At 44.4% G+C, this 15,860-nt stretch overlaps 2 protein-coding genes and 1 pseudogene across 2 annotated transcripts; all 3 read left to right on the forward strand.

Moving 5' to 3' along the window:
* Nucleotides 1-391: 391 nt before the first annotated feature.
* Nucleotides 392-4,251, forward strand: LOC123132372 (F-box/FBD/LRR-repeat protein At2g04230-like; annotated as a pseudogene).
* A 1,540-nt stretch (nt 4,252-5,791) lies between these two features.
* On the forward strand, nt 5,792-8,524 carry LOC123132373 (leucine-rich repeat receptor protein kinase EMS1-like). Its single transcript, XM_044552149.1, has one exon. It carries the CDS (start codon nt 5,834-5,836, stop codon nt 8,279-8,281), a length of 2,448 nt encoding a protein of 815 aa, XP_044408084.1. The 5' UTR covers nt 5,792-5,833; the 3' UTR covers nt 8,282-8,524.
* An 879-nt stretch (nt 8,525-9,403) lies between these two features.
* LOC123132374 (receptor-like protein 46) lies at nt 9,404-12,817 on the forward strand. The gene is made up of 4 exons (XM_044552150.1): nt 9,404-12,040; nt 12,109-12,207; nt 12,422-12,442; nt 12,675-12,817. The coding sequence occupies exons 1-4, from the start codon at nt 9,517-9,519 to the stop codon at nt 12,815-12,817; spliced, it is 2,787 nt and encodes a 928-aa protein (XP_044408085.1). The 5' UTR covers nt 9,404-9,516.
* Nucleotides 12,818-15,860: the final 3,043 nt, after the last annotated feature.

Below are 15,860 nucleotides of genomic sequence, written 5' to 3' on the forward strand. Positions count from 1 at the left end.
ATTTTTTTATCTGTTTTCTTTCATTTGAAATGTGTAGGCTTGGTTTCTATCCTAATTAGGAATAGTAACCCATTCTTATAAATTGAAGGGCTAAAAAGAAGTTTCTTTCCAAAATCTTATCCCATAAAATTCCTACAACTTTCCGTTCCAGAAAAGGCGCGGAGAAAGGATCAATTTCCCCGGGAGTGGGACGCCCTGCGGTTTGGGTACCTGTTCCCGGATCCGGCTTGCCTGCTCCTTTTCTATGCTCCTATCCGTGCTCCCATTTTGTCCTACGTTTTTTTTTTCTTTTTTCTTTCTAATACAATCATCTCATATCTGATTTTAAGAGAATGAGGCCGGGCTTTATTTTGTTTCAATCAAATCAAGCTACGTATGCGAAAGTACGGATGAACGCACACGCGGGGAGCAGTCAAGTCTCGTCCACTGTACCCCGACCCAAAGGCCGAAGTCGTGACCATCTTGCCCCCACATCCAGCGCCCGCCCGGTGCAGTTCTTCGCCGATAAACGGATCTAGGCGTGTGAGGGAGGGGGAGGGATACTCGGAGGTTAATCGGAGGCGACGGATGGGCAGCCGCCGGTCGGGCGCCGACGCAGCCGAGACCCCTCGCCGCGCCTTGGCCATGCTCTCATCCAAAGCCGTCGCGTGGCGCCGCATCATCGTCGTATGCAACGGAGAGCCGCCGCGCTGATTCGTCCCCGGCGGCTCGTCGTTCTGCATCATCCCCACCTGTGATGTTTCCGAAGAGGCGGGGAAACAAAAAGCAGTTCTTCCTCGAGCTGCAAACGGAAATCGTTCCGTCCCCTCGAGGCTTGTCCGAGTCTCTCTCGTTTTCGTTCTCCGGGTTGCAGCCGGAGGCGGAAATCGATCAGTTGTACTATATATACGCCCGAGCGGTCACCACTCACCACCGAACCCGTAAGATTCAGTGGAGAGCAGCCACGACGCCGACCGCCCCACTCCCGGCTATTTTTCTCTGCCCTCTTCTTGGCTAATCCGCACAATGGTGGTGAGTTCCTTCTTGTCCCATATCTCTAGATCCGTTTCCTTTCGTCAGTGATGCCGCAGGAAAAGTTGCATTTTTCAGACTAAGAAGCTATTACTAGCATCTCTGAGGACGTTTCGAATTTGCGTCTTTGAGACTGTTGAAATTGCAACTTTCATACTTCAATACAGAATCAACTCTGATTTGTTTCTACTCTAAATGCAGAGTGACAGTTGTCCGAAGCAGGAAGACAATGGAGATGACAGGCTCAGCAACTTGCCTGAACACATTTTGCTTACCATCATTGATCGACTTGATATCCGCGAGGCCGCAAGAACCAGTGTCCTCTCTGGGCGGTGGCGGCACCTCCCTGCTATGCTCTCTCGACTTGTGATAAATGTTTGGGACTTCTTAGACGCGTTCAATTGCAACAATGCTGAAATTGTTCGGGGCAACGAAGCTGTGGTTAAAGTGACAAAGAGCATCCTGGCACGCAGAGATTTAAGCCGAAATACCATCCAGTTTCTGTGCATGACGTTCTTCTTGAGAGAAGATGATCCAATATCCATTGGGCATGCTGTTGCTTACAACCATGGCAACCCAGAAGGTTCAGATAGCTGAGTTCACAATTTTGACGGAGAGAGATAATATATTTTGCGACGATGATGATCTGGTCATCTACGGGCGACAATTCATGCTGTTCTTTGATGCATGTCCAAATGCATTTGGTGGTCTCACACGCCTTAACCTAGAGAATCTGAGATTTGGTGAATCAGACATCCCTAACGTCCTCAACACTTGCAAACGTTTGAATCATCTACGACTGTTCCATTGTGACTCAGGAAGTTGGACCGTGCTGCAAGTTGAGCACACGCAACTCAGTGAGCTCGCTATTGTTAATTGTTCGTTTGAAAGAGTTGAGCTCAACTCACTTCCGAAACTCACACGCATCGTCTTTGAGGGTTGGATCTCTTTTGAAGATCCACTATCTTTTGGTTATGTCCCGTTGCTTGATACTGTAAGCCTCACAAATGTCAGTCTTAGTTGGCACAAGATGATCAAGTTAAGCAAGTTTCTTAGGCGTACTCCATCTGTGAGACGCTTGAAGCTGGGATTTAATTCTGAAAAGGTATGTCAAAAATGCTTTTTTTCCCTAGCTCTGGTCACACTTCTTATTTGCTCAGCTCATCATGTTTTCGTTTGTAGCAGATTTGGGTTCAACCAGAATGTCTGACGGAAAGGCTGGCATATGTGTTCCACCAATTAAGGTTTGTGAATCTAAGTAATATGCCTGAGGGGTATGATCTCACCTGGACATTGTTCATACTTAAAGCCGCGCCGAACCTGAAGGAGCTGTACATGAGTGTATGTTCTTACCTAAATCTTGCTCTCTTCTATCTACCGAATTTTGAAGTTTGCCATTATTCACATTGAATACGAATGGCTGTGAGTCACTTAAAATGTTTCTGTTTACCTATCTTCCTATGGTATACAGGTATGGGATCATCTGTGTGAAATGAAAACAGATGCAAAGGAGAGGAAGTCACTCTCGTACAGTGAGAATAAGGGTGCAGAATGGGAACCATCTGCAACTGCTTTCCATCATCAGAGTCTGGTCACGCTCGCCATCTTCGGGTTCCGAGCTCGAGACTACATGATGAACTATGTCAGGCGTGTCGTGGAAACAGCCGTCAATCTAAAGGACGTGTTCTTGTATGATCGGTTGACGTGTGACAAGTGCCGCAGCATCCCGTCGCGGTTTCCGCCTAAGTGGAAGCAGGACTGTGTGGAGAAGTTTATCACAAATGGGATCAAGTCGTCTGCCATAATGCAATTCCAGACCATCGGCTATTTAAGGCCTGATCATGTTGATAAGCTGTGGTTCCTGTAGTGTTTTCAGGTTAGTTTGTGCTGCAGTTCCATTCTTTGCCTGAAAAGATAGCTGAACACTTTTGTGTTGTCAGTACTTGTCAAGGTTTTGCATGAAAAGAGCTTCTTACGGGCATGGGATCATTTGTGTAAAATGGAAACAGATACAAAGGAGAGGAATTCACTCTCGTATAGCGAGGATAAAGGTGCACAGTGGAAATCATCTGCAACTGTTTCCAGCATCACAGTCTGGCCACGCTCGTCATCTTCGGGTTTCAAGCTCGAGACTACATGATGAACTACATCAAGCGTGCCATGCAAATATCGGTCAATCTAGAGGATGTGTTCTTGTATGATCGGTTGACATGTGACAAGTGCTATGGCAAGCTTCCGTCGCAGTTTCCGCCTAAGTGGCAGCAGGGCTGTGTGAAGAAGCTAAATCACCAAGAGGATCAACTCGTCGGACATAATTCACTTCCATACAGCCGCTAATTCAAGGGATGATCATCTTGACAAAATGTGGTTCCTGTAGTGTTTTCAGGTTAGTTGTGTTGCAATTCCTTTCTTCGCCTGAAACGTTAGCTGAATTGTGTTGTCAGTACTTTTTTCCAACCGGGCTCACACACCTTTCCATTAATTGCTCAACGAAAATATTCAGTACGCAAATCTTAGCTACAACTGAACCAACAGAAAAGGGGGCGGGAAAGTGGAGAAGCGAGCTGGGGCATTAACAGGAAACCCGCTGCAGGTGCTCGCTGTCGAAACACTTACCACAGGGCAAAGACCTATTAACACCACCAACTACGAGCAGTAGCACAGGGCTGGGATCTCAGATCACAAAAATCTTGCAAAGACTATCTCAGCAGGCATATAGAACCAGAGCATAGCAATCATCTTTCATCCACGCTGAACACCAGCAGCATCTTCAATCATGAGCCTGCCCCGAGAAGCAGAATGATCGGCCAGAGACGAGGCCACCTGAATCACCCTCTGCACTCCAGCTTGAAATGTGGCTCTATCCTCCATCTTCAGAAGCCCTGCCCAATACATCATCAAGGAAGAAGCAGTGAAAACAGCTTTCAAGGGAGTAGGCACAACATAGGACACAATCATAGGAGCTTGTTGAACGGGCAGCTGCAACGTTTCATCTTGAGCAAGCCATTTTGGCGTAGATGCCTTGTTAGACTATTTATCTCTTCAGATTAAGAGACTTGAATCTGAGGGTTTGCAATCCGAGTTTAAGCATCAATAGTGCACCTTGTTGCTTCCCACAAAACATTTCCTCCCCTATTCATTTTTCTGTGAGGAAACAACAATATCACTGTCTTTCTGTGGATCCTAAGTCCTAACGCTTAAGTCCATTTGGATGGTAATTTGTTTATTTAGAGTGCTTAATTATTATTTTGAGGGTGCTGGATGCTAATTTGTGAGCACAGTAATAGTAAAACATGTCCTTTCACTGCAGATCTTCTGCGTGTTCTCAGAAAAGCTATATGTATCTTACTAAATGATATTTGTGTTGCATGAATAGAGAAAAAGTAACTTTCTTTTAATGCCACTTAGCAAGTCAAGTAAATAAGGAGTGCCAAAGTAAGGGACTGCAGATTATTGGCCAATGGAGCCCAATTTTTTAAAGAAAATTATAATGAAAATCAAAATTTAAAGTTTCAAACAATTCTAAAAAAACACAAGTACACCCAGATATGTATACTCATGGTTGTAAATTTTCATGATGAAATATATTATGATGTGAAAATCATAGACTTTTATAGTGAATAATACATGTGCTAAACAAATTCATGATTTTGTTTTTTTGCAGCTCACATTTGGACGTATATATTCATCATGAAGTACATGCTAGAATTTAAAAAGTGAATAATACATTTGCTACTTTTCCAGATTTTCCTGAAACATTAAGATTTAATTACAGTATTAAAATTTAAAAAGTGGGGATCCATAGGGCCTGATCTTCAATAGTAATATCCGATAAGAAAAGTACGTATGTGCACATTTCATATTCAGTACTGTAGCAAATTAACCCACATCAACCTGGTGCAAAAGGTTGGGAGAATTTCCCGGAAGAAGGTGTTGGACCGTTGGTAACGAGCTACTCCATCCGCCCCACAATATAAAAACGTTTTTCAAACTAAAATAGCTAAAAAATGATCTTATATTGTGGGACGGAGGGAGTATGTAGTCTCCGAAAAAAAAAATTGCTAGTATGTAGTACAGCTAGCTCGCTCTCAGTAAGCGCATTACCTGCACATGCAGCATGCAGGAGAGAACACGGCAGCGTTGTCGGAACGGCACGGGAGTATTAACCTGCTTACCAGGCCAACGCTGTTCGCATGCATGTGTAGCTCCAGTCTACCTTCCCATCGCATCCATACAATGTACTACGTGGAAACACCAGACTTGAACTAAATGCTCAGAAAGAACATGTCCTCTCACAGACTCCTGTTTTGCAACTAAAATTCAGCCACATAAATCACCTGCGACACCAAATAAAAACTTGAACTACGTAGGAACCAGTGCCTCTGCCACAAATGTACATTACGCATTGATAAATGCCACAAATATGCTAATTTGTAGTGAGTTCTGAACTGTAGGATGAGAAAGATATAGGATGGTTGACTTGACGACGACTGAAGATGTCTGTTCTTTGGACCGGAAATCTGTGCACTTATTCTTCTTGAGCCAAGTCACAGCCCTTTCTAACACGGCATATGGTTTATTCAAAAGGTTGGTGCTAGCTTTTCGCCTTTTCCTTGAGTGCTATTGGATCATTGATGATAGGGGAGCGAGTGGACCTGCGTTCATCTGCTTCCTGGAATGCAGTCTCCTGGTTATATATATATATATATATATATATAATATATATATATATATATATATATATATATATATATATATATATACGGGCCTAAATACCTAGTTCGTGGAGGCAAAACAAGCGTGCAGTTCATCTAGTTTGGCGATGGCATCCCAACTCAAAAATCTTCTGTTTGTCTCGGCTACTTCTCCTCTCCTGCTGTTGCTGCTATGCATGGCCAGTGCAATCAGCCCTGAAGGAGAAGCGCTCCTCCGATGGAAATCCACTTTGCTCAACTCCACCTCTCTGTCCTCATGGTCGCATGCCAATCCGACCTGCTATTGGCACGGCGTCACCTGTGATGCAGCCGGTCATGTTACTCTGCTCCGTCTTCCTGCATGCGACCTCAAAGGTACACTAGATGCCTTATACTCTCCTGCATTCCAGAACCTCACAGGGATTGATCTCTACTACAATAACATTTTCGGTGTCATCCCGGTAAATATCTCTTTGTTTCTCACCCTCACAAGTCTGGATTTGAGCTGGAATAATCTTGTTGGTGACATCCCCTACCAGCTCAGCAATCTCCCAAAGATTGCTGAGTTAGATTTGGGAAATAACCACTTGACCAACCCAGACCATACCAAGTTCTCGCCTATGCCCACTTTGTCGCTATTATCTCTAAATAGCAACAACCTACATGGCACCTTTCCACAGTTCATCCTCAACCGTACCAACGTTTGGTTGGTACAACTTGACCTATCAAGTAACTCCTTCACGGGTTCGATACCGACGACCCTGCCAGATATAGCACCAAATTTAAGGCTCATTGATCTATCCTCCAACATGTTCTTCGGGTGCATACCACAGTCGCTCTCCAAACTTGCAAGGATTGAAAGCCTCTATCTCCAGGAGAACAATCTTACTGGAGGAATCCCAAAGGGGCTCAGTAACCTAACTAATCTGGGAAACATGGACCTGTCAAGGAACATACTCTCTGGAGAGTTGCCACCGTCTTTTTCTAGGATGAATAAAATGCAAACGTTTCAAGTGGGGAACAACCACCATCTCAGCGGCAGCATCCCATTGGAGTGGTTCTCAAACTGGACCTTGCTCCGTACTTTTGATGTGGCAAACAACGACTTGGTCGGGAGCATCCCACCGGAGATCACTAGGTGGGAGGTAATAGACACACTGGTCCTCCGAGGCAACTGCCTCATCGGAAAGGTCCGTGCAGAGCTAGGATATCTCCCCAACCTTTATGCACTGGACCTATCCAGTAATAACCTTACTGGTACAATACCATTGGAGTTTGGTAATTTGTCTTATTTACAAATCCTTGACCTCAGCAACAACCTCTTGGAGGGAGAGATTCCAGGAATCTTGTCCCTCCTTCCTCTCACTGATATACTCCTGTCTGGAAACAAGTTCACGGGCATCGCCGACAATAATTTTTGTGAGCTACCTAATCTAAAACTATTGGACTTGTCGAAGAATCTCATATCTGGAGCGGTCCCTGGTTGTTTTTGGAACATACCTTCTGTTACATACATGGATTTGTCAAGCAATGCCTTTGCTGAAGAAGTTACAGCCTCGGCGGTTGACTTTTCTCAACTAGATTCAGTAGATCTATCAAACAACAACTTGACAGGCTGCTTTCCATCTGTTCTGAAGAACTTAGAACTCCTGGAATTTTTGGATCTTGGAGGCAATATGTTTTCAGGCAAAATTCCTTCATGGATAGGAGCTAGCCTCTCTATGCTAAGAATTCTCCGGCTGTGGTCAAATATGTTTCATGGAAGTATTCCTTGCGAGGTATCACAACTCTCTGATCTCCAGTTGCTTGACCTTGCTGACAACAATCTTACAGGTCACATACCTGTAAGTTTTGCTAACTTTAATTACACAATCATGACAAAGCCAGAACTGGAACATAACAGCGGGCCCATGGTGATGGTTGACAGCTTTCTGCCTCACTACAGTGACCAGGTTGACATAATCTGGAAGGGGCGTGATTATAATTACAGTAGAAAAATTATGCTTATGACTGGTATTGATCTATCAAGCAACTACCTTTCTGGTGAGATCCCTGCAGAATTGTTGAATCTTGGAGCCATTCGGTTCCTGAACCTGTCAAGAAATAATTTATCTGGTGCTATCCCAAGTAACATTGGTAATTTAAAAGATGTGGAGTCTCTTGACCTCTCATGGAACAAGCTCTCAGGTCCTATTCCTCCAAGCATATCACACCTGATGTTCCTCAGCTCTCTTAATCTCTCCAACAACCTTCTTCAAGGAGAGATACCTTCAGGAAATCAGCTACAAACACTGGATGACCCCTCCATCTATAGCAACAACCTGGGACTATGTGGTGTCCCCCTGAGCATTCCATGTAAAAATGGTTCGAGTTCTACAACAGCACTGGATGGGGCAAAGGAAGGCCACCATCAACTTGAAACCCTGTGGCTGTACTACTCAGTGATTGCTGGAACTGTCTTTGGTTTCTGGATATGGTTTGGAACATTGTTTTTCTGGAGCATCTGGAGGTTTACGTTCTTCAGTTGCATCGATGCCATGCAGCAGAAGTTTATGCTGAAGATGAAGCGTACCTGACAGCATGGCACTTTGTGTCCCACTATGTTGCTTTCTTGAAGTTTTCTGTTGTTTACTTTATGCAGTGGAAGTGGATGCAGATGTACTCCCTCCGTAAAGAAATATAAGAGCGTTTAGATCATTACCAACAGACAGTATTTCTTCATGCGAGCATGGGACAGAATTGAATTATAATTTGTTACAGTATATGTGAGAGATCAAATTTGTACATATTTGTATTAGGCTTTTTTTTTTTCGAAACGTAATTTGGATCAGGCTTTGATTCTCTGAAATATGTGAGTTACAGTTATGTATGTTTCATGGTTGCGGTTAGTATTTTTTTCGAGCTTTGCTTAGGCGTATTTGTATAGTCGGTCATGAGCTCAACACCATCCTCCTCTCCGGCAGCCAGACCATCGTTCTCTCCTATGAGGCTGTGACCACATGTGCCGGAGGCCGTACCCCTGCCGGAGACCTCATCGCCCTCAAGCTGCGATCAAGTCGGAGGATCCTAAGGAGGGGGAGTAGATGTGTTTGTTTTTCATCCCTTTCTGCAGATTTTGTGTTTGGTTTTCAAAAATAAATTTATAAGTTAATGGTCAGTTGACAATCTGAAGGTTGCTACAAGATGCCGTCAGTAGGGAAGCGAGCAAGCCTGTTGTTGCATCTGGCACGACGCACGAGTTCGTGTATTTGTCATCCCCCTCTAGATACAGTTGGCTACCAGTGCTAGTGAAATAAGCGTCTGAATTATATGCATATAATTGGATGATTTAGGTACAGAAGCTCACAGCCACATAATTGCTTGAACTGAACCAAAGATGGGTTATGCTATTTATTTTTATCTCATTGTAGACTTTTGAAGGTTCCATGTGGGCAAGAATTGGCATTCAATCCTAGACATGGACTGGCTGATTGGAGCGTTGGACTTTAGCAATGCAGCTGGTTGGCTTTGTGTTAGCAGACGGTTACAACCACATACATACTCTGAGCAGTCTCAGTCATCAGCCATGACTTTACCTGCAATCACACCCCTGTGGGGCTAGGAATTGGGATAGCCAAGAGTGTTGCCTCTCATTACTGATAGGTTTGATATTTTCCTCACATGGTAACCCCAAATCTGATTTCTTTATGAACATATACCCCGCCCAGTGACTGCGACAACGCTGAAATATATTCACTTTTTCCCATATAATAACTTTGGTCCATGTGCAGCTACTTCTAAAGGCAATGCATACAACATTCTGTCCGCTGCAATGGCGCTGCTGAAATTCTTCCATATTTCCGTTTTCCTGTTCGTATGCACGGCCAAGGCGACCAACCCGGAAGCAGAAGCACTACTTCGATGGAAGTCCACTTTGATTGGTGCCAACTTGCTGTCCTCTTGGTCGATTACCAACTCTACATGCTCTTGGTTCAGCGTCACCTGTGATGCCGCCGGACATGTTACCGAGCTCCAACTTCATAACGCAAGGCTCCATGGTACGCTTCATGCCTTCTACTCTGCAGCGTTCCAGAACCTCACTCTGCTAGATCTTTACAACAACAACCTTGTTGGCGTCGTCCCAGCCAATATCTCCATGTTGATGTCCCTTGATGTTCTGGACTTGAGCTATAATAATCTTGCTGGTGCCATTCCCTACCAACTTAGTAAGCTTCCAGTGATTGTTGAGTTAGATTTGGGAAATAACCACTTGACCAACCCGGAATATGCCAAGTTTTCACCTATGTCCACTTTGAAGTTGCTATCTCTAGCTAATAATGACCTCAATGGTACCTTCCCACAATTCATCCTCAACTGCTCTAGTCCTAGTATGAGGTCTCTAGATTTATCGGGTAACGCCTTCTCAGGGCCGTTACCAGATTCACTGCCTGAGATGGTTCCAAGATTGTGGTATCTGAATTTATCCTCTAGTGGATTCTCTGGTTCCATCCCTCGCTCACTCTCAAGGCTCCAAAAGCTCAAGTGGCTATATCTCAACTCAAATAATCTCACAGGAGGAATCCCTAAGGAGCTTGGGATGATAACGGGATTGAGAATACTTTCGCTGTACAACAACTCACTTGGTGGGTCGATCCCAACCTCACTTGGGGAGCTTCAGTTGCTACAGCGGCTTAACATTGGAAACACTGATTTGATTTCTAGTCTTCCGCCCGAGCTGGGGAATCTTACCAGTCTTGAACACATGGTACTGGAAGGGAATCATTTGTTTGGAAGCGTGCCACCATCTTATGGCAGACTGCGGAATTTGCACTATTTTGACATAGGGAACAACAGAATCAATGGTACCATTCCACAAGAGATTTCTACAAACTGGACCAAGATGAAGGTTTTTGATGTATCCAACAACTGGTTGACCGGAAGCATCCTCCCACAGATCAGCAAGTGGAAGGACCTTGTTTTTCTCGCCCTGTACAACAACAATTTTATTGGCTCGATCCCAGTGGAGATGGGAAGCATGCGGAACTTGCAGCTATTGTCCTTGTACAAGAATCACATAACTGGAACAATACCGCCAGATATCGGTAATGCGACATCTTTGAAATTCCTTGACATCAGCTTCAACCATCTTGGGGGCGAGCTTACTGCAGCCATCGCGTTGTTGGTAAATCTTGTTGTCCTTGACTTGTCTAGCAACAAGTTTACAGGTATCATTCCTAATCTTGATAGCAGGAAGTTGGCAGTTCTTAAGGTGGCTGGGAATAGCAGCTTCTTGTCAGAACCATTGTCTGCCTTTTGTCAACTAAAACATTTGCGACTCTTGGGTCTATCAAATAATAAGTTAATTGGACAGTTTCCTGGTTGCTTGTGGAACTTGAAAGATTTACAATCCTTGGATTTGTCAAGCAATGCTTTTTCTGGAGAAGTTCCAACCTCAACTTACTACAATACTTCACTAAGATTGCTGCAGTTGTCGAACAACAAGTTCACAGGTTGCTTTCCAGCAGTGATGAAGAACTTCAAAAGCCTTGTTATTTTAGATCTCGGGAACAATGAGATTTCTGGTGCAATTCCTCCGTGGATAGGGGAAAGCAATCATCTGCTGAGGATCCTTAGACTGCGATCAAATATGTTCTATGGAAGTATTCCTTGGCAGCTATCACAGCTCTCCCATCTGCAATTACTTGATCTGGCTGAAAATAAATTCGTAGGGACCATACCAGGAAGTTTTGCATATTTTCCTTCAATGAGACAGTCAGACATGTTGCAGCCGGTTCTAACAATCAACATACGATCTACCACCTTTGGATATTTTTACAATGGCAGCACGGACATAGTTTGGAAGGGACGGGAGCATACATTTAAGGGAAGAGATGCATTTGTGACTGGTATTGATCTCTCCAGCAATTCTCTATCTGGTGAAATCCCTTTAGAGTTGACAAATCTTAGAGGCATCCAGTTTCTAAATATGTCAAGAAATCATCTATCTGGTGGTATCCCGAAGGATATTGGCAATCTGAAGTTGTTAGAATCCCTTGACATCTCGTGGAACAAACTATCAGGCCCTATTCCTCCTAGCATATCGAACTTGATATTCCTCAGCTCTCTTAATCTCTCGAACAACCTTCTATCCGGGGAGATACCTACAGGCAATCAACTCCAAACATTGGATGATCCGTCAATTTATAGCAACAACATGGGACTTTGTGGCTCTCTGTTGAACATTTCATGTAAAAATGACTCGGATAGGGGAATGGAACAACATGAAGAACTTGAAACCATTTGGATGTACTACTCAGTGATTGCTGGAACGGTTTTTGGTTTGTGGTTATGGTTTGGTACGTTATTTCTTTGGAAGCTGTGGCGATGTGCTTTCTTGAGTTGCATTGATGCCATGCAACAAAAGGTTATGAAGAAGATGATGCATATCTGAAAGTACAGAAAGCTGTCCAAGTATTGAATGTCTTAGTTGACTTGACATATTTTGTTTCAACGTTCAAGGCAAGTATGCCATGTATTGGCATGGGATTTCTGTTATGCAGATTTTTTTTTGAATAAGTTTGTTATACAGCTTTAGTCAGGGGTAACGGTGCATGTCTCACTCATGTTTTTGTAAGCGTCTGTTGTAATAAATCTCATAATATTTGTAAAGCCTATTCTGCTTTGGTCAGTGGTAATGGTGCATGTCTTGCTTATGTTTTCATATGCGTCTGTTGTAGATCTTATAATATTTGTTACCAGTAAGTTATAGTGGACAGACTTGGCTGTAAGTTGCTAAAAATGTGCATCATTTTTGTTAGCATCGTGTTATGGTTATTTGTGGATTCGGAAAGTGCCATTTTTTAGGGAAGGCAACAGTGTTGTTTTCATTCACTATGAGGAGTCAAAAGAATGCAAGGCTAAGGTGAGTACTATGAACTTCGCACCAAAAGATTGGGTCATTGTGCTCCCCGTTGAGCACGTGCACCGCAGGTCGCCTCACTGACTGGAGATGTGTGAGGGCAGGTGCTCGCCTCGTCGCCGCTGTTGTCATCACCCCCAAGCGTTTGAGCGGTAGACACCATGAGGCCATTAAGGGGCAACAAACATGTGCACAATCCCATGCTTATAGATGAAAAGTCCAGAAGGCAGATTATTTTCATACAGAAAGGCTAAGCAAAATACATGGTAATATTTTTTTGAGTGACTACATAAATAACATCGGCCTTAAATCTCCACCCATGGTCTGTTGTTCATGCAAGTGATAATTACATGACGCATATCATGCCCATATTATGTGACGCAATATGCAAATTCATGGTTCCTAATTACATCCAAAATGCCACGGGATACTCAAGCATCGAGTCATTAACTTCTTGGGGCAAACTATAGTACCGAACGCGCCGGCTATTGCCAGTTCTCAGGTCTCCATTCCTATCATACCTAAGTGAAAAGGTCGTCAATCGCAAAAATCGTTTATGATCTTGCTCCTCGTCCACCTCATCAGCAGAGTACTCATTCATCTCATCAGAATCAGCCGCCTCGCCAACAGTCGTCTCATTGGAATAAGTGTTATTCAACCCATCGTCGAAGTCCTCATTCTTCTCATCAGATTCAGTTGGCTTGTCAGCCGAGTCAGCTTGCATGTAGATGACCTCCAGGAGGCAGAGTTTGCTCTCACCACCCGTATAGACTAGGGTGGCACCTATGTGCCTCTCGTCTGGGAACTCGCTGAACAAGTTCTCCTTGCCGACCTTCATGGCTGGGCACTGCTGATGGCTTGTGCCGGAGTTGGTAGACACCACATCACATGAGCAGATGTGGCCAATAGTGTCCAGCTGTGCGGAAAGCCCAACCCAAGCGTCCAACTCAGGATCAAAGTAACCACGTCCGGTGAAGGGCAACTGCCACATACCATGTTGCTTCCACTGAGGGTTCACATGCTCCTCTAAGCTGATGGTGGCGGGATCGGTTGTGTTAATGCTGAAGGTGGTAGACTAGGGCCGTCGAACGACCCGCTAATGAAGATGGTGCTCTCATCTGGGTGCACGGCATAGGATGTGACAAGTTGACACCGAAAGATTAGCTTGGGGAGCTCCGATCACGCCCACACGAAGTTGTAGAAGTAGGCATCATCACATGCCTGGTAGAGCATCCGGGAGGAGCTATCACCAAGGAAAAAGAGCCTGCCACCAACAGGAATGCAGATTGGGTTGACTATATCCAGCGATGTGTCCTGCCATGGTCCATTAATGAAGGTCCGCGCATGAGTGTCAATTACGGCACCACAGTGTAGACCCAAACTGTTCACCCCATGTATGTGGTCCAAGGGTGGCATAGCCAAAATCATGTTGTCAAAAGCATCCATGATGGCTTTAGGCTCGCCACGACGTCCCTGCAAGCAAAACATGGCAGATGGTAATATATGCTCGCTCGTGCAGATGGCACCTTTCCGCTCGTCGCCAAATGTCAAATCGATCTTTCGAATATTGTATCCCCATGACCAGTCATTCAGGACAAAATAAAGGTGTTGTGGCTTCTCAATAGGCCGCCGTTTTAGCATGATTTTTTTCTTCCCCATTGGCTTCTTGCACTGAAACCGCCTGCTCAATGGTTTTTATGTAGTCATGCAATTTGAATTTCTCGAAGTGCCTATTGATGGTTTTTATGTAGCCCTGCAATTCAAATTCGAGTACGATATAAATCAAAATCAGTTTGTATTGATTGTATTCTATAATCCTACTCCTTGTGCAACTGGAATCGCTAATGAAATCGGATCAGGAATTCTTTTACTATAAAAGAAAAAGGTGCAGCCGAAATCGACAAATAGCCTAACTAAGATCCGACGAGTCCATGGCAAAATAATATTAAGACATTCAGAATAATAATCAATCCATCCCAATCGCTGCAACTTAAAACAACAGATCTCGTATCAGAATCTGAATCGAGCCAATAGAAGAAAAGGAAAATGGGAAGGAAGTCGCATGTACACGAGAACAGGGGCGGAGCCAGGATTTGGGCATGAGGGGGGCGAGCAAGATAATAATCGTTCTAGAAGCACAATATCTCGAAGCTGGGCCAAGATTCCTCTTATATCTTGTGCTTCCAATTCTACTTAGCCCTGAAATGTCTACTGATGCCACAGTATGCTGATCATTTGTTTGCATAGCAACTGCATTGGGATCAGAACTATCATCTACCATAGGTTGATCCTCAAGTGGATTTGCATGTTTAGTAATATTTGAGCCGCTTGAAAACCGAATCTATTTTTTAGTTTATTCTTCTTCCTCACCCTTCAATTATTGAAACATTAAGCAATAAGTGAAATTAGATTTCTAAATCACAATCTTACTGCATCTAATTAGTAACTTAACTTTAGTTCAAAGAATGAATAATCGTGATTCATAAAGATTCAATAGTGACGGACCTTAATTCCTTGAAGTTAACCTGCTGATGTATGATGGCGGCCGGTGAAGCAGACAAGCAGCTATGTCCCTCGTGGATTCAATACTGCTGGAGTGGAGTACTGGACTGCCCTCTGCGGCTCAACCTCGATAACGGCGGATAGCGGCGAGAGGCGACGGGCGGCGGCGCAGGGACTTCCGTCCGGACCCACCAGACCTAGAAGCCACAAATGTAATTACGGGAAGGATAGGAAATTTTCCTCCTTGATCCAACGGCTGCACATAATCCATTTTTTCTGATGTGTGCGTACAATTCAGGGTGGACACGGTCTGGTCCCGATCCGAGCCGTCGTTTGGACCGGCCGCCGGCGGGCCGGACCGGACCGGACCGAGGAGGCGAGCGGTCCTGTTTTGGGGGACCGGACCGATGCTGACGAAGCCCGAGTCAGACTGACTGGACCGGCCAACAACTACCGGCGTCGATGTGTGCGAGTGCAGCGGCGAGGTAGGGTACGTGCATGACTGATGGGACGAAGTGGACGACGTGCGCGAGAAATTAGCTAACAACTGAAACTTGGGCGAAACCAACAAACTGAATTTTGTGAACCCGTTGAAACTGAACCAACGTAGCTCTCTCTCTCCGTAACTACCAGTCCTAGTCTCTAATGCATGATCGCACGAGCTTATCTAGATGAGTTTGTTACGGAGTTTGTTAGCGTAGTAGCCGCACCTGCATCCTCCTCTTCTCTGTACATTTGTAACACTCGACAGATAC

Source organism: Triticum aestivum, chromosome 6A, assembly GCF_018294505.1.
Source record: "Triticum aestivum cultivar Chinese Spring chromosome 6A, IWGSC CS RefSeq v2.1, whole genome shotgun sequence".
Lineage (NCBI taxonomy): Eukaryota > Viridiplantae > Streptophyta > Magnoliopsida > Poales > Poaceae > Triticum > Triticum aestivum.